Source organism: Lissotriton vulgaris, chromosome 5 (genome assembly GCF_964263255.1).
Source record: "Lissotriton vulgaris chromosome 5, aLisVul1.2, whole genome shotgun sequence".
In the NCBI taxonomy this organism is placed as follows: Eukaryota; Metazoa; Chordata; class Amphibia; order Caudata; family Salamandridae; genus Lissotriton; species Lissotriton vulgaris.
The window spans coordinates 78,617,756-78,641,100 of NC_141693.1; the positions used below are offsets into that span (position 1 = coordinate 78,617,756).

Genomic DNA, 23,345 nt, shown 5'->3' on the forward strand with positions numbered 1-23,345 from the left:
ATTAACAAATCCCACATGATGAGACGCCGCCAGAAGGGTGGGCTGATGTAACTCATTAACTTTTTGCAAGTGTCCTGTTGGTTTCTCAGTTACTAGTACAGAAGCACATACATAGGACCGGTCATTTTGTTTGGTATTTTGATATGTGATGGTAGGGAAGTGAAATGACAGGTCGTTAAACATATTCCCTTTTGACCCTCTTAGAAAATTTATTTATTGAGACATATGTGGAGACACTTTTAGGCACTGCTAGTAGATATTTCATAAAGCAATTTTCTATCGTCTGTAAAGATGTTACATTTGCATAGCCCCATAAACCTGCGCCATATGTCACAATTGCCACACAGGTGGCTCTATACACAGTCCGCATTTCCCCAATGGGTTTTCTTCCTATTTTTCGTCTAAAAACTTTTAAAGCCATAATGGATTTACAGTACAATAGTTTTCTTGTGTTAATTGTAGTATTCCATACGCCCGTCTGATCAAACAAAACTTCTAAATAAGAGAAAGTTATAGTAAAATCAACTGGGGAAGAACCAATAGCAACCAGCTTTCTCTTTTTGTGCGCACCCAAACCACAGTTCATGGTGAAGGTCTTTGTGCAGTTTATCCTCAAATCCAGCCCGGTCATAAAATCCGCAAAGGAGGTAACTAAACTTTGCATTGCCATAGGTATTCTAGCCATCAAGACGGCATCGGCGCACAAGAATGCTGGAATCAGTCTTACCCCCACCATCGGCATGTCCCTACATTCCTTCAATAGTGTTCTCCACATCATTGAGATAGAGTGAAAAAAGGAACGGGGCCAAAACGCATTCTTGGCGTACTCCCCTTGCAATGCCAAAGGAATCTGTGCATTCGCCGTTTTTCCCGTAGCTAACTCTGGCAGTTGCGCCCAGGTAGAGTTCACGAAGAAAGTTGATTATTGAAGGATCTACCCCCGGTTTCACCATCACCAGCCAAAGTTTACTATGCGACACACAGTCGAATGCAGTACTTAAATCTACAAAGGTTAAAAACATTCGGCCGTCCTTGGCTTTTGTGCATTTTTCTATTAAAATATACAGATACAAGCATTGTTCGATTGTACCGAGCCCCTTTCTAAAACCATACTGTAAATCACTGATTATCTTCTTCTCGTCTGCCCAACATTGCAATCTGTTTAAAATCACCCATCCGAAGATTTTAATAGTAGAATCCAGGAGTGATATAGGACGGTAACATTGACAACTAGCCCTGTCACCTTTTTAATATATGGGGACTATCAATGATTCGCACCAGGAGGGCAATAGGTCATTTTTAAGTGTGGCATTAAAGAGTCGTGTAAGAATCGGAGCCCAAAGGTCAGTATTATTTTTAAAGAAATCATCGGGGACCCCATCCGGCCCCGGTGCTTTACCCCCCGAACTTGCATCAATGCTAGCAGTTACTTCTGTTACAGAGATATCAGGGACTGAGTTGCTCATTAAGTGTAAGGGGTACCCAACTGAATCGGTCTCTATTAAACTGTCTTCCCCTTGCATCTCAGCAGAATATAAATGTGAAAAATGTTTCACCCACTCCTTCTCAGGGATCGCTATTTCAATTTTTGCTGCGGTGTTATGTTGCAGAAACGGGGCATTGACAACTTTCCAGAAAGGTGAGGTGTCTCTGCTTAATGATGCTTCGCACAGAGAGTCCCATGCTTCCTTTTTAAAATATCTTGTCTCCTTTTTAGCGTCTGCTTATAGGTATTTCTGCAGTCTCGGATTAGGGAACTATCCTTAACTGCAGCATGTAGGGCACATTTCAGTTGCGAATAGGCCTTAGTGCAGGCCATATCAAACCACCCCTTTTGAACTTTTTTACCACCTTTAGTTTCAACCCATAACACTGTCTTAATTTGTACAATGATTGTTAAGAAATTTTTAATGACATCAGGGTCGGGGGTATTTATATCTGTGCAGGCATAGATTTGAGGAGCAATACTCTTCATTAGTTTTTGCAAAAAATCATCCGGAACGATTTTTGTCCACTTTACGGAGTAGCCGTTTTTCCTAACCCTGGAAATGTTGTCTACTTGTATTCTGGATGTGGTTTTTCCATGTGTTGCCTTCACTCTACCTTTTAAGACTAGGCTAAGGGGAAAGTGGTCACTCAGTGAGTTGTCAAGTGAGTTAAATTTCTGAATCATGTCCCCATGTCTGGCAGTCATAATTATGTAATCAATTGTTGTATTTGCCCCTCTACCATTAAAAGTGGGGAGAAATGGCATCTCGGGCCAATCGACCTATTTGCAAAACCCATGTCACACCCAAAAATGACTTCATTTAAATATTCCCCACATTTAGTGTGCTCGAAGTGGCTAAAACTAGTATCCTTATCCAACATTACTCCGCAAGTTCCTCTCTCTCCTCTTACACATAGAGGACAGTTAAAGTCCCCTGCCCATATGACACAGACTTCTCTATTATTTTCTTCCATTATGGATTTAATGTTACCTCCCATGGATTTGAAAACATTATCTATGTCCTCATCCGGGACATTATAAAAATTCACCAAAACTAAAGAAAAAACAATATCAATCGTAAACCTTATAACTTGATAATACATATTGTTACAAACCATTTCCACTTTAGTGCATGCCAACATATTAGAAACGTAGGTGCATAATCCTCCTTTAGCCCTACCGCGAGCAGAGCTGATAGCTGGCGTACAGTAGGTTCTAAAACCATTTAAGTGGTCGGGGGACCATGGTCCAAGTTTCTTGAAAGCTGACAACATCATATTTATTTACAAGGTTTACCCAGTTCTCATTATCCAATTGGGATCTTAGCCCTGCGATGTTCCAGCTCAAAAAGGACCATGATTCCTCATTTAGTTGTCTATCCGGCACACTTGTATTGCTAATAGGTTCCACAGTGAAAATAATAAGTGGTTTATCATGTGAAGAGCTTTTTTGTTCTTCGGTCCCTGTTCTTTTCTCTCATAAGCCACTATACCAATCTCGCCCTTAGCATTGGTCGTGTCCATGCCATGCTTCTCACTGACTGACCTTTGTCCGCAGGGTGTCTTACTCATTGGGAAATCAAAAACCCTTATATCTCTAGCAAGTCAATCAATATCCTCTAAGCCCTGCAGTATATGGTATTGATTGGATGTTGATATATTATACTCATCTTTGTTTTGTGCCCTTGATTCCCATTGCTGCCGTAAGTTAAATGCGTTCGTTGTGGGGATCATAGTTGGAAAGAAGTAGGTCAGATCCATAGTTTCGATCCCTCCATTTCTTCTCTGACTGTTCCAACCACAAATAAATCTTACTGCACGTCTGTCTCTACAATTTATGATTATACCATCCCCGGTGAGACTTTTTTGTCTGTGCCCTACCCAGCCTACCCTACGAACATGTATAATTTCCGCCTGTACATGCCCTGGTAGTGGCCTGTTGGCATTAAGCCAAAAGACTACCTTGTTCTTTAGTTCAGAGTGGGATTCCCCTTTTTCAGTATTCAGCCCACGGTATAAGGCAGGGACTGAGGTGGAACGTCAATGCGTGGGCAGTTGATCTTACCAGTATTACTTCTATACTTTTTTAAATCTGTCAGTGGTGCCCCTGGTCCGCTCACTACCTGTCAATGCATTTCCAGGCTACCCCCTCATGAACCCCTTTCGTTCAGTGTTTTTAAAAGCCTGTGCTCTGTTCCCTTGGGGCGAAATATGCTGCACCGGGCAGTAATCGCCCTTTGCCTCTGGTGCAGCTGGTTTATCGGGTGCCTTTAAAGCACCGCTGGCTGTATTTAAGACCGGTCTTGGATTAGATGTAACAGCATTTTTACCATGGAAATCCAGTTGTTTCAATACATACAAGTTAACTATAACCATATTTTCTAGGTTGCCTACTTTGTCGGTGAGGACTTTTATTCTTTCCAATAGGGGTAAAATAAGGGATTTCATTAGTTGCTCCAAATGACTCCTAAAACCCTCAGTTTTTAAAGATATTATATCGAGTTGGGCTGTACTCCTCTCTTCATTTTGTTGGGTATTAATTTCTATTGGTTGATCTTCACTCATAAAACCCTTTTGTCTAGATGAGGTAGGAGCCATTCTTTTTCGATCGCCTTTATTTTTCCCCCTAGCTCAAATTTTAGGTTGTTTATCTCTACTGCATCCTTACCTACATTTAGGTTTGCGCCCTCTTGTTCTTTGTGAGGGACTTTCATTATCCCCTTTGTTTGTGGATTCAGTATCAGTGTTAGTGTTAGGGTAGGGATCCGGCCTCGCCACATTATCCGAATCATTAATTATGAGCGGGGGAATCCTCATTTAATTGTAGTGGTTGTAAATTTGGTGTTAATGCAGTCTAGTAGCTGCAAGTGGATGCTCAATGGTGGGGTTTTGTTGTAACTCGGTACCACAACCTCTATCTATCCCTGGAAAGTCTGCGTACGAGTCCATAAGTATGGAGTCATATGCTGTAGTTAAAGATGTATTTATTTGTTGTGTGGCCAGGCACATATTTGGTGGGAGTGAGAGCCGTCTCTCAGTGTTCTCGATTGCTGTCTCAACAACCCCTATCGTTTTTCTGCAACATCCTATCTATTGCTTTCAGGCTGGGAAGTGGTGTCACAATTTATGTTTTCTGTCTCTATCTAGAACGAGTGTGCATTGGTGTGTGTTTGCCCATGTTTCAGATGGAAGCTACAACCGTACAGGACAGACCATACAAGGCACTAATGCTTTTAGCCACGATGTCAATACAACTACACACCTAATGCTCAGCCAAGGGGGGTGGCTCGTCCCGTCCTTCTCCGTTATCGGACGGCCTCAGACGGTCCCGCCCTTGTCCCAGGCTTCTCCCGGGACGCTCCCGCGATGCGGGGATAATAAGAGTTATATGGGAGGAACTGTATGGGCGTGGCTTGCTCCCCGCCCAGGTGTTGTCAGGGAAAGGTTCCTGGGACTTGGAGTCCACCTCGATGTTCCGGTGTGTCTCTACAAGTCCAGGATCACTCCACCAGAGCCCGCTGTTAGCAAAAATGTTTGGCAAGCTTAGACCTTTCCTCACAAAACAAAAGATCACTCAAAGACCTCCACGCTGCGGCACCCCATGTTATCTACTACGTCTTCAAAGGTCTAATCTAGCATACACATCTATTAAATTACACCTCGCTGCCATAGCAGCCTACTTGCAGAATAGGCAGCACTTATCACTATTCAGACTACCTACCATCAAAGCATTTATGGAAGGTCTCAAAAGAATAATTCCTCCCACGGTACCACCCTCACCGGTGTGGAATTTGAACATTGTTCTCGCAAGACTAATGGACCCTCCATTCGAACCTCTGCATAAATGTGAATTACAATTTCTTACATGGAAAGTCACTTTCCTGTGGCCATTACTTCCCTTAGAAGAGTCAGAGAGCTACAAGCACTCACTATTCAAAAACCATTTTTACAACTCCATCATAACAGTGGTTCTCAAAACAAATCCAAAATTCCTCCCTAAGGTTATTTTTCCCTTTTATCTCAATCAGTCTGTGGAGTTTCCAGTGTTCTTCTCGCAACCACAAACAGTCGCAGAAAGAGCTCTTCATACTCTAGACGTAAAAAGAGCACTCCTTTATTACGTTGAAAGAACAAAACCTTTTCACAAAACCAAACAACTTTTCGTGTCCTTCTCACCACCACATAAAGGCAACCCCATATCAAAATCTGGAATTGCAAGGTGGAATGTTAAATGCATACAAATTTGCTATCACAAAGCAAAACGTACATTATCTATTCCTCCTAAGGCCCACTCTACCCGCAAGATAGGGGCTTCAATGGCATTTCTAGGGAACATTCCCTTAGATGACATCTGCAAAGCAGCTACATGGTCTACACCGCACACATTCACAAAGCACTTTTGTGTAGATGTGCAAACAAGACAACAAGCTACTATAGGCCAAGCTGTACTCAAAACACTATTTCAAACTACTGCAACTGATACTGGTGATCGCCGCTAAGGACGGGTACTGCTATACAATCTATGCATAGTGTGTGATTTGCAGCTCATATGCCTCAACGCAAAATGCTGCTTACCAGTATGCATCTGTTCTTGGCATGTAGAGCTGCAGATCCACATATGCCCACCCACCTCCCCGGCTACCGTTATCTGTTCCAGTATTATCTTATTTAGATACAGCATACATGGGCATCTTTTCTGTTTCTCACAAAACTCCATCATTTCCCTGCTGGCGAAAAACATTATAAAGATGGAGCCCATGCGCACTATCATCCAAAGGAGGAGTCTCCTATCTTGTGACTTCCAAAGACTTTTCCAAGACAAAAACAAGTGCAAACATCTGGGCCCAACACCAGATGGCGATCTGTGCATAGTGTGTGGATCTGCAGCTCTACATGCCAAGAACAGATGCATACTCGCAATTAGCATTTTCCATCTCCTTGCAGAACACCTCCCAGGTGTACACAAGGTTATGTTATGGGAACTTATATAGCGCAACGATTATCCGGAGGTGTCCTGGCGCTGGTTATTATTGCTAAGTAAATAGACGGTGAACTGCTGTTACAGGTGAAAAAGACAGGTCTTAAGACTCTTCCTAAACGCCAAGAGATCTGTGCTATTTCTCAGGTGGAACGGAAGGTCATTCCCTGCAACACTTTTGTTGTATAGCGTTACACATCCAAAGGTACATTGAACTCCTAAAGTGTTGCATTTTACTTCTTGAGAGAACTAAGCTAATTCTACCATTTTTAAGATGCAGTATTGTGGATTTTTGTCGTTTGTGGTCTTGTGTTAAGTCTATATAAAAATACTTATTTTTATAATACAACTTGTGTGGTGTCCATCTGTAGTGTTGTCACTGGGTTACTGTATGTGTTAAATAAACACACCAGACCTGTTCCTTAAGGCTTATCAATTATCAAAATGTGGAGGTAGAATTATTTCCTTATTTAACTACATTGAACACTCCTTATTCTTTATAAGGTAGTATCACACCACTTTCTTTGCATTCTTTTTGCATAAGTGTCTTTTGTCAAATGAGTCATACCCCATCAATTCTTGAAAGACGGGTAACCCTGATATATATACCCCAAAACACACCCATAAATGTGTTTTTAATAAATTGTGAAAAAAGCAAAATGTCACCTCGGAAGGCAAAGAAAGTGGAGTGACACTACCTTATAAAGAATAAGGAGTGTTCAATGTAGATAAATAAGGAAATAATTCTACCTCCACATTTTGATATTTGATAAGCCTTAAGGAACAGTTCTGGTGTGTTTATTGATGAATTGAGGAGGGCGACCTGGTTTCTGTATTCCCTCTACAGCTCCGTATTGATAGAATTACTGTATGTGTTCACAAATGCTTTACACACTGCCTCGGAGATAAGCCTGTCTGCTCGTGCCAAGCTACCAAGGGGGTGAGCAGGAGTTATTTTAGGAGTGTACACCCTTACCCTGACTAGAAGCAAGGGTCCCAATTTGGTCAAAGGTACCTACCTCTGCCAACTAGAGACCCCCAAATCTAACAGTTTGGCAACCGAAATCTTCCGCCAGACTGTATCAACATCATTAAAGAGGCTAGACACCCTACCACCAGAGCATGCTATGCAGCAAAATAGAAACGATTTGTCATTTATTGCACAAACAACAGTCGATCCACTAGATGCCACTATTCAGAACATAATCTGCTATCTTTTGCATCTACAACAATGTAACCTAGCATATACACCTATTAGGCTACATCTAGCTGCCATAGCAGCCTATCTACAAAACCGACATTTGTCTTTGTTTAGAGTACCCGCTATCAAAGCTTTTATGGAAGGAATAATTCCACCCAGAGTCCCGTCCTCTCCAGTGTGGAACCTAAACGTCGTCCTTACCAGACTCATGGGTCTCCCTTTTGAACCTCTCCACAAACATGAACTACATTTCCTCACTTGGAAGGTAGCTTTTTTGGTCGCTATCACATCTCTCAGGAGAATTGGTGAACTCCAGGCATTAACCATACAAGAACCATTTTTACAAATCCATCATAACAAAGTGGTTCGTAGGACTAACCCTACATTTTTACCCAAATTCATATCTGCCTTCCATCTCAACCAGTCTGTTGAACTCCCAGTATTTTTCCCTCAACCAGACTCTGTGGCAGAACAAGCCATTCACACGTTAGACATTAAAAGAGTGATACTCTACTACATTGAAAGAAAAAGATCCTTTAGAAAGACCAAACAACTCTTTGTGGCTTTCTCCCCACCTCATAAAGGCAATCCCATCTCAAAGGCAGAAATTGCAAGGTGGATTGTTAAATGCATCCAAATATGATATATCAAAGCCAAACACACGCTAACCATTTGCCCTAGAGCTCATTACACATGCAAACTAGGGGCTTCTATGGTGGCATTCTTAGGGAACATTCCCCTAGATGACATCTCCAAAGCAGCAACTTGGGCTACACCACACCTTCACAAAACACTATTGTGTAGATGTGCAGGCAAAACAACAAGATAGTGGATACAGGTAGCCGCCAGTAAGAAGGTAACTGCTGTATAGTCTATGCAAAAGTATACAATCTGCAGTCCACATACCTCGAACGGAAAATGCTACTTACCAGTATGCATCTGTTCTTGGCATGTAGAGCTACAGATTTGTATAGCCCACCCGCCTCCCCAGATACCTCTATCTGTTCCAGTACTCTCTTATTTAGGTACATTCACATGGACATCTCTTTCTACTTCTTACTACTCCATCGTAACTCTTCATGGCAAAAACAATCTAAGGGTGGAGCCGATGCCCATGCACGCTATCGTCCTAGGAAGGAGCCACCTACGTCGTGACTACAAAGACTCCTTCCAAGACAAAAACAAACTGCAAACATCCGAGCCCAACACCGGATGGCGATCTATGCAAAAGTATACAAATCTGTAGCTCTACATGCCAAGAACTGATCCATTAGTGGATAGCTGCATGTCGTTTGAGAGTCATCTGGAAGCAGTTTTAGGTTACAGCAGAGGGGGCACCTACCCAGTATTACTTCATAGGACAGTGCCTGGGAGCAGTTTGTTGCTTAATGTAAGAATGCTTGCAAACAAGAAAAAGTCAAGGAATTACTGGATTGAGGTATTGGACAAAGCATCGAGAAAGTCAGATGGATCTAAGCCGAAGTACAAAACTTGTAATGAGAGAACCAGAAAAAAATAATTATAACTCTGCAGAGAAATCAGAACCGAGGAAGGCAGGTATTTCAGTAAGCACCACCTCATGGATTCCAGGTGCAGAACTTCAGATATTCTGTTTTACATCAGGCATTCAGAGCCTCAAAAGTGCAGGAAAACACAGATTTCAAGCTTCAGATTCAGATTCCCAGGTGAAGGACTACAGAGATTCCAATGTCCAGTACCACAGAGGTTCCAAGATGTAGGACTTGAGGGATTCCAAGGGGCTTGACTTTGGAAAAACTCCAGGGACTCCAAGGAGCAAGGCTTTAGAGATTCCCAGGTGCCGGAAACTAGAGATTAATACCAAGACACACAATTAGACATTTTAAAGTACTACTAGTATATTCCCCAATGGAGTGCACTTTCTTTTCATCTTTCCTTTCATTTGCACTGAGGCAACCTTCTCTCTAACTCAGACTAGTATATTTGTTCTGAAGGACAGTACCACCTCATACTCATAAATCCAGCTGTTTCATGGCTTCTTGGGTATTGTAGAGAACTCCCTGCATCCTCCTCGTTTATTTTAAGTGGAGTCAGGCGGTCATGTGGCAGTAATGAACTTGGACCACTTTAAATCGAGAGTTGTTGAATGGTCTTTTTATCCATTGACAGGCTGTATTGGCTACCAATCTATGGCCCTTCATCATTGGAAGCAGCATGGCCCTGGTTTATGGTGTCTTGCACGTTTTAGTTGGTTTAGCACCTGTTATCCTCACCCAGTCACTGCCCAGCAGGTTGTAACTGGGTTCCCATATATCGCTGGTGCTTTAATTGTTGTGTGTAATAGTAACACACGCTGTGCTCTGGTCCATAGGACTGCCTATGATTACAGCATTATATTTCTAATAACGGGGTGTAAGTGGGGTTCCTTATGTTATCTTGTACAGTGTTTTTTTTGTTAGACTAACATGATTTATGTGTGTTTCAGGTGTAATGATGTGAAGCCTCAATGCCCAGCGATGGTCAAGATTTATAAAGGTAAATACATTTGGGTTTATTATGGATATTTGATACTATTTGATGACAGTGACCTTGTTTGTTATAGTTATATGCTTGATATACTGCTCACACATGCCAATAGAGCAACACATCTAACCATGCACACAGCTCGAGACCAACTATTAATCAGTTCAACTCAAAATCGTACAATTATATGTATTTTTTTAATGAGAATATGCACTAGTTCTCAAATCACAGTCCAATTGCTTGGTTTGTAGCTCTACTTTCTAACTTTTCCAGAAGTTTTAAAACACGTTTTGGGATTGCAAGACTTATGATGGTTTTTTTTCAACATTGAGCATCTCCACAATTGATAGGTCTACTGACCTGTTTCCTGTTTGATTCTTGCTTCCCTCCTTTGATCTTAAGAAATTCTACTGCATTCATTTTGCTCTTAGAAATATTGATCCTGTAGAGACTGGTAATTTCATGTTACACAATTACTGCAGTATTCTGAGATGTTCCCTATGGGGGGAGAAAAGTAACTTCGGATACCTGATTGTTGTCATGAAGTCACTTTATTTAGGAGCAAGCTGGGCACACATTTGTCTTATTGCCACACCTACTAATATGATTATATATGGTATTTCTATTTTGCAAACCTAGCTTAAAGGCAATGCAGCCTCATCCTTAGCCCGCCATCAGAAAGAACCCCAGATGCTACTTGTGCCGACCCCCAACCTGTTGGTTGTCTGGCCTGCCCATCAAACACCTTCTCTGCACCTCTGTCACCCGCTTTAACTAAAGTGTATTTCCCAGCAAAGGTGAATGTACACTAACATGTATAAATAACTGTGGGTACTCCTAAACCATGCCCACATTCCTCACTACTGCTTCGCCCTGCACCTTACAAAATCCAGACACCGCTCTGTTCATCTCCTGCTATACCTTGTTGATAGCTTCCAGTTTTATTGCCCCCCCTCCACACACTCTTGGGCAATGACTATGTCTACATTATCGTTGTCTTTTTCCATGACTCCTTCACCGTCTCTAAATCCATTTCTATTATTTTAATTGATTCCCGTGGACTGCAACAAATCATTTTCGGGTAAGTGCAGTATCATTGCATCTGGGCGTGGCCATTTCCTGCCACTCACATACACACATCAGTTGACCCACCCGCATGCTGCATGTCAGTGGGTCTGTGTGTGAGTGACTCTGTCTGAGGGTCTGTCACTGGGCTTGTGGGTCTCTGACTGGGTACATAAGTCTCTGAGTGGGTATGTAAGTAGGTGCATCTGTATCTGAGTGGGTGAGTGTATAGGTGTATGAGTCTTTGGACAGGTCTGTCGGTGAGTGCAGGAGTCTTTGAGTGTGTCTCTGCCTTGGTGCAACACTGTATGAATGGGTCTGTGAGTGGGTGCATCACTTCTTAAATGGGTCTGGGAGTGGGTGAATAGGTCTCTGAGTGGGTGCATGAGTTTCGCAGTGGGTCTGTCAGTGGGTGCATGAGTCTGAATGGGTCTGGGAGTGTCGGTCTCTGAGTAGATTTGTAAGTGAATACATGAGTCTTAGTGGGTCTGTGAGTGGGTGCATGAGTTTCTGAGTGGGTCTGTGAGTGAATGCTTGAATGTTTCAGTGGATGTAGGAGTGGATACTTCAGTCTCTGAGTGGATCTCTGAATGGGTGGGTGACCCTGGCTCTGTGAGTGGGTTTGTGTGTGTGAGTGGGTGCACGCGTGGTTGCACGCATCTGTGAGTGACTTTGTGACTAGATGTGTTGGTGTCTGAGTTGGTCTGTGAGTAAGTGCATGAGACACTGAGTAGATGGGTCTATGAGTGAATGCTTGGGTCTCTGAGTAGGTGTGTCAATGAATGCATGCGTCTGAGTGGGCCTGTGAGTGAGTGTGTGATCCTCTGAATGGGTCTGTGAGTGGATGAGTCTGAGTGGCTGAGTGGCTGTGTGAATGAATGCATGAGTCTTAGTGGGTCTGTGTGTTAGTGAATGAGTTTGTCTTTGAATAGGTGCATGAATGTCTGAGTGGGTCACTGTGTGGGTTAGTGACTGTCTCAGTGGTTCTTTGAGTGGATGTGTGATTCTCTAAGTTGGTCTGTGAGTGGGTGTATAAGTCTGTGAGTGGCTCCTTGTGAGTCTGAGTGCATACAAATAATGTATGACTGAGACTTTGAATCTGTATATATATATTTTCGGTCCTAATTATTTTATTTGTTCATGCGGGGTTTACGCCTCCATCGTAACGTTACATCGACGGACGTGCTGAATACCGTTATGGTGTTATAGAAAACAATGGTCCCTATTTTCAGAGGAAGCATCACTTATATACAATAATCATACTCTAAATAGGTAGTATGTCTTTTGTCCAGCCGGACAAGAATTTATTTTGCAAATATATATAAAATTAAATTGTTAGAAACATTCAATGACAAGTGGGCACAGCCGTGACCCACGAAACAGTGGTACTGCCCAAGGTCCCTATACTATACCTTTTGGGTTCCCTTGTTTTTTGTAACAGCGAATACCGTTATGGGTCGCGACTCCATATACGTGGGGAAAAACAAATCTAGACTTTCTAAAACTTATAAGGGAGGTCTAAGGCTCCCCTACAAAACACCCATGGGGTCAAGGTACTCCAACCCTGAACCCTTCTTTGCTATCAAACATTTAAAACATTTCCCTGGACCGGCTCCACTTCATGAAATGGCGGCAGCAACATTTTTCCGCAGCTTGCGGCCTACCAATTGAAGCACTCCTCCTGCTGCTTGGGTTTGCTTAGCTCCACGCCAGAGAAGCGTCCCTTTATATATATATATATATATATATATATATATATATATATATATATATATATATATACAATTGAAAAAATCTTAAAATAAATGTGCAACTACTGAACGGATTTACACCAAATTACAAAAAGGTCGCTTTCAAACTAATAGCTACATTTCTGCCATATTTGTTGTAATTCCGTGCCAGCAGTTCGGGCTGTAGCTGTGCCTACAGTTCCTATGGAAATTAACATGGGGAAAACACATTTTGGGACCCACCCTATTTCTCAGCTTCACTTGACAGATCCCCCGGAAACTGTCAAAACAGCAGCTGAAGTGAGCGACATGTTAGTTTTGAAAATTTCATTAGGATTCACCAAACAATGCCAAAGGTATAGGCATATGAAAAACACTTTTCCTATGGAAACTGCATCCTAACTATAATTCCCTACTGACGAGCGCCAGTAGATTATTTTTGTATCTACCTATATATATCGTGCCCAAAGATTGCCACGCTGTTGCCACCTACTTCCACCACTAGTGGCACCCCAGTGCTGGACTGACATTCAATGGAGAGCACTGGCAGTGCCTTTTGTCATTGGCTGTTAGTAGCCAACACTTTAGGGGAGGGGTCGCTTGCAGATGTTCCTGCAACCAGTGATGACTGGTAATCTTTTAAAGTGGAGTCTCAAGGTTGAGGTGGGTGCATTCACAAAAAAAATATTAACAAATGGGGTGTAATTATGTGTTTTTAAAGTATATTTTTCTAAAAAGCCATCTGGTCACAGTACATCGGTTTGATGGTAAAATGACTGTCAGTGCATGGCCTGCAGTGCCAGTGTATGCTCTGCACTACCAATGCAGTGCATGCCCTGCAGTGGGTCTGGAGGGGGTGGGGGACCATTCACAGCCCACCCACCCCCCATTCACAGGGGACCTGGTGAGACGCCGGATCGCCAGCTCAATCGCCTTGTCAAGCACTTCTGCGGCCCGCTGGAGAAAAGAGCACATAGTCACTATTGTGCCGAGCGTGGCTCTCCCAAGATCTGTGGTCTCCTTGCGTTTTCCCATTGCGAACTGGCCAGTGTGCCTTAGCATGTTTTAGCACAAATATAAGCAGTCTCAGGCTCTACTTGCGTGCACAGGCTGTTAGCGTCACAGACCCTGGTGTTCAAAACACAATGCCCATGAACACCCGAGCACCTCAGCCCTCTAACCGGCCTCAGATAGATATTTACCAATGATACCAACAATTACAAGGAGCGCTGCCTCCCTACCTGCTTCTCTACCACTGCCACCAGAAATGAAGGATGACCAGACTTGTCGTGACGAGGTCCCAAAGGTGGAAGTAGAGGAAGCCAAGAGGGTAGGCTTGTCCCAGCCTCCTCTGGTCTCGGATGGGCGCAAACGGGCCCGACCTTGGCCCGGGCTTCCTGCCCATACTCATGGGGAAGCCACCTCGATCGAACTGTGCCGCAATATCTGGGAAGGGCTAACACCAGAAGAGATATCTCTCATGGCAAAATGCGGCATAGAAACCGCGCTAGAGAAATATCTTTTACGTGTTAAAAGTACTCCTGCCAACTAACGTAGTTTACTCAGTTCTAAGGGGGACGGCCGGCAGCCATCAAGGGAACAATTTTACATCAAAGCGAACATCCTACAATGGATACAGGATAACAAGCACACTTGATCATAGGACAGTTTCCTCCTGTGAGCCGACGCAAACTCTTGGACCGTGAACTCTGACCCGATATGAAGGCCTGCTCTCACGACGGCAACATTAAAATCACAAAGGCCGACTGCAACTGGATCAGCACCAGAACTCCACTCACAACTATCAATCATATCCTGGAACATAGCTGGTCTTAAACTCCTCAGTACCAACTCAGCAATTAAATGCCTTCAAAAAACGACATCCTTTGGCTCCCACACACCTCTTACAGGGGCAAGTCCACAATTGATTGCATCTTCATTTCAGATAGCTTGGCATCTTTCCTCAACTATTTTGAAGTGGACAACAGGGATGATAGTGACCACAGACCGCTGAGGGCCTCCAATTAGAAGGGAAAGTCACCCCACAACTGCAAATTCTAGGGGCTCCAACCGGGGAAGAGCGTCACAAAGTACTGAGTAGAATAAAATGATCTACAAAGCTCGGCCCAAAACTCGCGGAGTGAATTACATCCAAAGAGTTGAACTCAACAGAAATATGTGTACAGTCCCCCTCCCAGGGCATTGGGAAGCACTCCTACTGGACCTAAAACAAGCCCTATGAGGGGGATCTGGATCATCCAGATGCAGGCCACCCACTAACCTACATATCAAACCAAGGGAATTATACCTAATCAAACGTAGCCTTTCAAAGGCCCTGAAGGCAATGAAAATAGGGAAGAAAAACTTGCAAACACACAATCTTAGCTCTCCGTGCAGAGCACAGAAACAGTTTGACACACAAAACCCAAGGAGATCCAGGCAGAATCGCTGAAAATCTTCTCTCCTCAAAGAAAGGGGACATATTCAACTTTGGAAATGCATCGATCAATACAGCAACACCGGTCAGGCAAAAGAGATTGGAGTGGGAGCCGATGAGTGGGTCAAATACACAAAACAACTATACTTTAACCAACAGAATACATCATACACCAACCCACAACAATCTTCTTCAGTAACACGCTAGGTCCCCAAAACCCCTAACTTTGCAGAGGTAACTGATTTAATATAAAAAAAAATGAGGACTGATGGAGCCCCAGGACCTGACAGGGTCCGTGTTCAAAGCCTCACATGATTTGGTTGGGACAGCTTACACCATTCTTAAAGCACGCCTACGCCACCTCAAGAATTCCATTGTCATGGAAAGTTTCCATCCTATTCCCAATTCATAAAAAAGGAGATTGCATGAAATTGGGAAACTATCGCCTCATTGCTTTATCATACCTAAAAGCGAAAGCGTATGCAAGAATACGACTGAAAGAACTAGAAGCCTGGGCAAATGATAACATCCTTCCCCTCTTTCAATCAGGATTTAGGCCCGAAGGTTCTACCACGGATAACATCCTAGCACTGGGTTACCTGGCACATCGAGCTACACAGCTGATGCAACCACCTCTCTTGCGCTGTTTCGTGGACTACAGCGCAGCATTTTACCGGGTGGATCGAGGGAAACTGTGGGAAAACCTAGACTCCTGGGGAATCTTCCGACAGTTACTAAAGGCAATAATGGCACTACATCAGGGAACATGGATCCTCATAAAGACCAGCCAATCTACTGCAACAGCAAAGGTGCTAACCAAAAATGGTCTGAAACAAGGCTGCCCCCCTCCCCCCTACTTTTTGATCTTTATACAGCAGACCTGTCAAAGCACTGGAAGGCGCATGTCTACTAACACCAAAGTTAGGAAAAGTGCAGCTCTAAATTCTCCAGTATGCCAATGACCTCTCAATAATGGACCATATGCGGACAGGCCTACAGAAAACCCTTAATGCACTCCACAGGTACGATCACACGAATAATCTTGTGGTGAACCAGGAGAAGACCAAAATAGTCATCTTTGACAAGTACCTTTGAAAGAAAACTGCCCAATGGCGCCCAGGTGATAAGCAAATTAAAACATGCACAAGTTAACAACTATCTTGGCGTCAGGCTATCAGACTGGGCAAAACCAGTGGCCCATCTAATGCATCTAAGAATCAAGCGGGCCAGCATCATTTACAGCTTAAAACATCTAAACCCGCTGTTACATAGTCCAACTGCAGAATCCATCCTGAAAGTCTTAAGTGAGCCGAGAAATGCTAGATGACCATAGTTAAGGGAGGGGACTAGTTTGGCTCTTAACAGGTTCCTCGTGTATTTCCATACTTCCACTTACAATAAGGTTCTAATGCTCCCCCGACAGGCCAGGAGAGCCAGAGTGAGACTGGAGCTGGCACTAGCTCGTGCGGATCTCATATGTTTAGGGGACACAATAAAATATTACGTCAGCACTTCGCATGCCTCAGAACCCTCAATGAAAGCTCAAAACAATTTTCGAAGAGGCAGGCTCCCCATGTCCTGCCCAGTTGGCAGCAGCCACAAGTTTACTTGAAATAAAAGTTCAAAACCTGCAAAACCAGGACATCCCGGTCACAGCCTGGAAAAAGTCAGTGAATGCACAGGTTAAGAAAATTTCATTTGAAAGGGACCTGGAAAGCTTACGCCGCCAACCCAATTTCTCTAAACTGGATGCCTCTTATATCCTTGGAAAACCTCAGCCTTATTTTAAGCAAGCCCTGGCAGTTCAAGCTTGGAAGAGAATCTCATACATGAGTCTTCTTGTGCTACCAATCGTGGACCTCAACTCATCCTGGTACCGGTGGGATAACTCAATCGCATGTCGTCTATGTAGCTTCGAATGCGTATCCTGGCTTCACCTACTATGCTGTTGTCCAAAGATGGCTAGTGAGCAACATCGCTTGGTAATCCCAATTTGTAGGACTCCTGGCCTTAGACACTGCAGAGAAATCTCAGACCTGTGTTTCTCCGCCAACACAGCACAAACCGTGGCCAGACTAGGGAAATTCACGAATTAATTTGGGTCGCTCTTACAAATACTGCTACAAGCACCGGCAGCAACTAGCTGGCCTCCAAGCGAGAGCTACAACGATTTAATGGCCTTCAAAGCAAAGAAGGAAACCCAATTGACCAAGACTAGAAGACCAACCGTGCACGTCAGACTAGCCAACTCACGCATCCTGTACCGAATCGAGGAAAATACCCGCAAATGCTGTTTTAAAAAAAAAAATCTTCCCTAGAGCAGCACATTGATAGAAGGGGCACCCACACCAAGAAATGCAGTACATTATTGTACATAGAGCTGTATCTCGCACCCACAAGAAAATAAAAAAAGAAGGGGGAAATCAAGCAGAGGCCGGTAGCCCCGCCACAGAGACAGGCTCGAACTGTAGACCTCGATAGTCCGCCCATCTCTTCCAAATTTTATGTTTTTGCGGGCAACCCCTAGCTGTGAAAATGGGGATCTCGAAACCCATGCACAAATCTAGGCCATTCTTCCATGCAGTCAAAGTGGGCGCCGCCGGTGCTTTCCACGACTTTGCAATGACTCTTTTGGCTAAAGTAAACCCCAGTAACATAAGATGACGTTTATAGATGTTACCCCCCACTCCTTCCATAATGTGTAAGATTACCAGCTTCAGCGAGCGGGGAAGGTCCCAGCCCAATACCTCCTAGAGGCAAGCCATAACCCCTTTCCAATTTCGTGCCAGGGCAGAACAATGCCAAACCATTTGCATTAGAGATCCCTCTTCTCGCGTGCACCTACGACACTCGGGGGAGGCCACCAACCTCGCCCATCACTATCGAACGCTGGTGAAATATACCCGGTGAAGGTACTTGAACTTGATAAGACGCAGGCGCACCGCGCAAACGCTGTTTTTAACTGTTTTAACTCTCAATTAATTCTGGGACAGTTAACGCAGAGGTTTTACCCTAGCACCGTAAAGGAACATTAATCTACTGGGTTAAAGGGGCCACTCAAAGGATGGGAAAATTGGGTCCATAGATGCAGTTGTTTTCCCTATGCACCAGCACTTTAGATTCAGCCTGGACTGCTGCTTTTATGATTTCATGGATTTTAGCGAACCCAGATATCCCAGCTAGAACGCACACGTTGGGTACAAACTTAAAATCTTAATTTTATCCTTTTTTTTTTCTTCATTTTTTTTACCCGATACATGAAAATGAAGCAAATTTTAACGATTTTAACTAATTGAACAATAAAGAACTACTTAGTTACTGTCTAGTACAGTGTGCCTTTGCATAGCTCTGTCACTATGTACCATCTAATGCAGTGTACTGATTAGTTTCTGTATATCTTATAGTATTGCTGTTACTTTGTACCATCTAATACAGTGTACTGACTAGTGCAGTATACCTTCTAGTAGCTCTGTCACACTGTACCATCGGATGCTGTGTACTGACTAGTACTGTCTACCTTGGAGTAGCTCTGTGACTGTACAATCTAATATAGTGTACTGACTATTACACAAAACATTCCAGTAGCTCTGTCAATCTGTACCATATAATAGGAGTGTACTGACGAGTACTGTATACATTTTAGTAGGTCTGTCACCCCATACCATCTACTTTAGTGTTATGACTCGTACAGTATACCTTGGAGTAGCTCTGTCACTCTATCATCTAATGCAGTGTATCCATACTAATACTGAATTCTTTCTAGTAGCTCTTTGAATCTGTACTGGTGATAAAAGGCTGGCTCAGGCCACTCAGTGACCACACTAAGGATTGGGAGGTTGCAGGGGCCCCTCAAAGAGGTCCTCTGTGTGAACTCTTTAATAAATCTGACTGGAATCAGTGCAGGTTTATTGTGCTGAGATGTTCGGTACTAAACATCTCATATTTCAGTGAATCCATCTTGGAGCTGGGGAACTCGTAATGAATAGTCCTCAGCCCATGTACTTACTATATCTTCCCTGGTCACTTACAAGATCCAGGAATCGACGAGGGCTCATGCTGATCTGCCCTCACAGAGATATAGTGCACCCTGCCTCAGGGCTAAGGCCTGCTACAGGGGGGTCTCCCCTAGGTCTCATGCAGTGTCTATGGGCATGGAACACATCCCTGTGTGCCATGTTGACTCCTCAGTTTTGTGTGCACCAAGACACGCTTGTGTGCTTGGTGAGGGGTCCCTTAGGATGGCACAATTTGTGTTGCACCGCTTAGGGACCCTCTTTAACCACAAAGCCCTTGGTACCACAGGTACTTTTTTTTCTTTTTACAAAGGACTTGTATGTGAGCTAAAGGGAAGCCAATTGTTGAAACTAAAGGTACAGTTTAGGGAAGGAGATTGGCACAGGGGACCTGGTTGGCAGGGACCATGTGCACTTTCAGTTGAAATTACATCATTTTCCAGGCAAAAAGTGGGGGCTAACTATATCCGAAAGAGGCACTTTCCTACGCTTGGAGTAGGTCTGTCACCTTGTACTATCTAATGCAGTGTACTTACTAGTACAGCATACCTTGGAGTGGCTCTGTCACTCTGTACCACTGGAGGTAGGGTATTTACTAGTACTGCATACCTTATAGTAAGTCTGTCACTCTGTACCATCTAATGCTGTGTACTGACTTGTAGCTATCACTCCGTATCATCCTGCCCTGTCACTCTTTATCATCTAACCTTGTCACTCCGTACCTTCTAATGCAGTGTACTGACTGGCACAGTATACGTTCTGGTATCTGCTTCTCTGCCATCTGATGCAGTGTACTGCATAGTAAAGTGCCCGATCAGCTGTAGTGTTTGTGTAGTACAGTCTAGCACTGTGTGGTGTAGTGTTGCACACTGCATGGTGCAGTGCAGTGTAGTGTGTAGGAGAATGTCCTGTCTATATAGTGCAGTGTGGTGTTCGGTGTAGGGTGCGCTTTAGATAAATGCGTGCTTTAGTGTAGTGAGCTGTCTAGTGCTATGCGCTTTAGTGTAGTGAGCAGTCTAGTGCTGCGCTCTCTAGCACAGCGTGCTCCTTCCAGATGTGGTGTAAATTAATCATTTGTAAAACCGAAGCAGTAATTACAGCCATTCTTTCTGTCATTGAATCTCTAATTGTGCATCTTTTCTCTACAGTGTTGGTGACTCTGGATCCTGACACAGTTCATCGTTGGCTCCTTCTGTCTGAGGGGGAGAGACGTGTGAGATACGCGGACACAGTACAGTGCCTGCCGAACACCCCCAAGAGATTCACCTCTTGTCTGTCCGTGCTGGGGAGCGAGGGGTTCACCTCCGGCAGACATTACTGGGAGGTGCAGCTGCTGCAGGAGGGAGGTGGGTGGCATGTGGGGGTCGCAGCAGAGTCTGTGCCCAGGAGGGGATGGGCCACATGGACATCTGAGAGGGGAGTCCAGGCTGTACAGGTGTGTAATGGTCACTACAAGGCTCTCACCTCTCCAGAGTCCTCTTTATCTCCACGTGAGAAGCCCCTGAAGCTGGGGGTGTATCTGGACTACGAGGGGGGGCAGCTGTCCGTGTACAATGCTGAATCCTGGGAGCTTCTCTACACCTTCCCGCAGGCCCCCTTCAAAGAGCGGCTCTTCCCGTACTTTAATCTCTCCGGAGGAGCAGACCTGAGGCTGGTGTGAGGACTGCAGGGAGTTTCAGCCCCTCATCCTTGAACAACCCTCTTATTCCTAAGATCTGCTATAGCATTAGGTAGTAGTCAGTGTGTGGTTGGGAATCACTTTGCAGGTTACACGGCAGGAGTATTGTAGTGCATTTAGTTGTAGGCGGGCAGTTCTTGCTCCTAATAAACACCTATCATACCAATACCTGCATGTGTCAATTTCTTCACAATGGCCCGCCAACATGTTGCCACGACAACCAGAAGCCTCATGTGAAACTGACCCAGACATATCTCTTTCCTTATACGATTTTTTAATAGAAGCCCAGAAAATGCGTGCCATGTGAATCATACCCAGAACGTCATATAAGATAGTCTCTGCAGAATTAAAAAATGTGTATTTCTTTGACATGCGGAGCTTTGACATTAATAGGTCACATTATAGCGCTGCATTGAGAAGTACTTATTAAAAGTACTTGTTTGTATACATTAACTTGGAAACCATTCCTGCCTCCGCCCTGGTGGAAGTGCTATTATTAGTGAACTAAGACACCAGACAGTTGTCCCATGAACCCTCTGTGTAACCCAGATTCAAGGCAGCTTTAGTAGGACAGTGCGACTAGGGCAACCACACATAGGCTGACCTAGGAGAGGCGCTGTGTTCAGAAATAACTTTTTATTTTATAAGCACCTGCTGTTTCCTTGTATGTCCAGCAGGTTTCAGGCAACAGTAAAAATGCCATGATAAGGCAGGTGATTAAGGTTTCTGCTAGAGAGAGATGGAAGTTTTGTCTTGTGACAGTTTTGACTCATCATAAAGTAGCACAGAGGGTTAATATGCCTGCTGCAAAGAATGTGTACATGCAGATCACAGAATGGTAATCCTCATTGGTTTGTGGAACATTTCCTACAGATTGATTTGCACAAGTAAGATTCATTGCCTCTATAAAGTGTGTGTGATGTAAAGTGCTCTGACACCCTAGGGTTGGCATGAGTAGCGCTATAAAATAAAAAGCATGCATTTGAGACCGATGCTGTGTAGGGAGGAGTGCCTATGTTGGAAGGTAGGAGTAAGGCAATCTCTAGAGAAGGCAGTCATTGGGGGGGGGGGGGGGGCAACATCAATTGTCACATCAGGCACCTCTAACGCTAAATCTTCCTCTGCCCAGGTTCTTCTAGATAAATCAACAGTATAGTCCATTAAATCAAACACAATAGGTTTTTGTATCTAAACTCAGGGAGTTGAAGATGCTTTCATATGCGATAGTGAAGAACAAAGAAGATCAGTAAAATTACATATTTACCTAAGAACACACAATTTGATTAAGCAGGAAAACCACAATCCATGTTTTCTGGTTTCACTTTGTACAAATACGCCACAAATGGGGATCTATTTGTCTCTCCTTTTTCCCTTCGATGTTAATGCTTTTGTGAGCCATCACCACTAAGTTAAGCTGATATTTCTTTGCCAGGGTTTAAAACTTCTTTCTGTGGACAGTGTTTTTGTAACTGGAGTATGACCAGGCCAGTGAAGATATATCACAATACAGAACTATTTTTTTTTAAACAATAGGAGTACCTACACTGTAAAGATTCCATCACAATTACAGTCCGCATGCAGACGTTTTCTTGTGAAACATCTGCCCTGCTGCACAAGTCACTATTGTAGTCTATGAAATGTGTATTGTGCAAAGATAGGCAAACTCTTTAAACAATGTGTAATAATGTTATATTCCAGTTCCTGTGGTATGATATTTGTATAAATGATTCAAATATTTGCTTAATAGCACTTTAGCATAACAACGAAGGGTGGAAGGAGATGTCGAAAAGAGATGCAAGGACAAGTTTCAATCAGTCTCAGTAATGTTTATATTTCAAAACATACGTTGTTTAATTATACAATCGATATATAGTTTGTCACATAATCATGTGAAAAGCACAACAAAGAACTGTGTCCCAAGTGTATACATATGAAACCAAAAAGAATAGTTACAACAACACACAAATAGACATAAACATGACGGTTTCTTATAGGATGACTAATTAAGGAAAATGACCCAAATATTAATAAATGATTCTAACTAGTGACCATATCCAATCATAGGCACTTGTTGTAGGTTCAATTCCTTATAGCGTCGACGGCGTTTCAACCCTTAAGAATATGGGTCTCATCAGGACAGGACATACGGGGACATCTACAATTAAAACGAAGTGAGAATTAAGTGTTGGAAGTGACAACTACGTAATCTAATCGGTATTTGCTTAAGGGATCAATGTACCTGTCTAGAGACTT

At 43.5% G+C, this 23,345-nt stretch overlaps 1 protein-coding gene across 1 annotated transcript in view; it reads left to right on the plus strand.

The window, feature by feature from the left end:
* LOC147710241 (E3 ubiquitin-protein ligase TRIM39-like) overlaps positions 1-21,257 on the plus strand; it is a 141,724-nt gene extending 120,467 nt beyond the window's left edge. The window contains exons 4-5 of the mRNA XM_086920915.1: positions 10,132-10,181; positions 20,563-21,257. Coding sequence (XP_086777041.1) covers positions 10,132-10,181; positions 20,563-21,074 — 562 coding nt within the window. The 3' untranslated portion in view covers positions 21,075-21,257. The remainder of the gene's footprint in view (positions 1-10,131; positions 10,182-20,562) is intronic.
* The last annotated feature ends 2,088 nt before the right edge of the window (positions 21,258-23,345 follow it).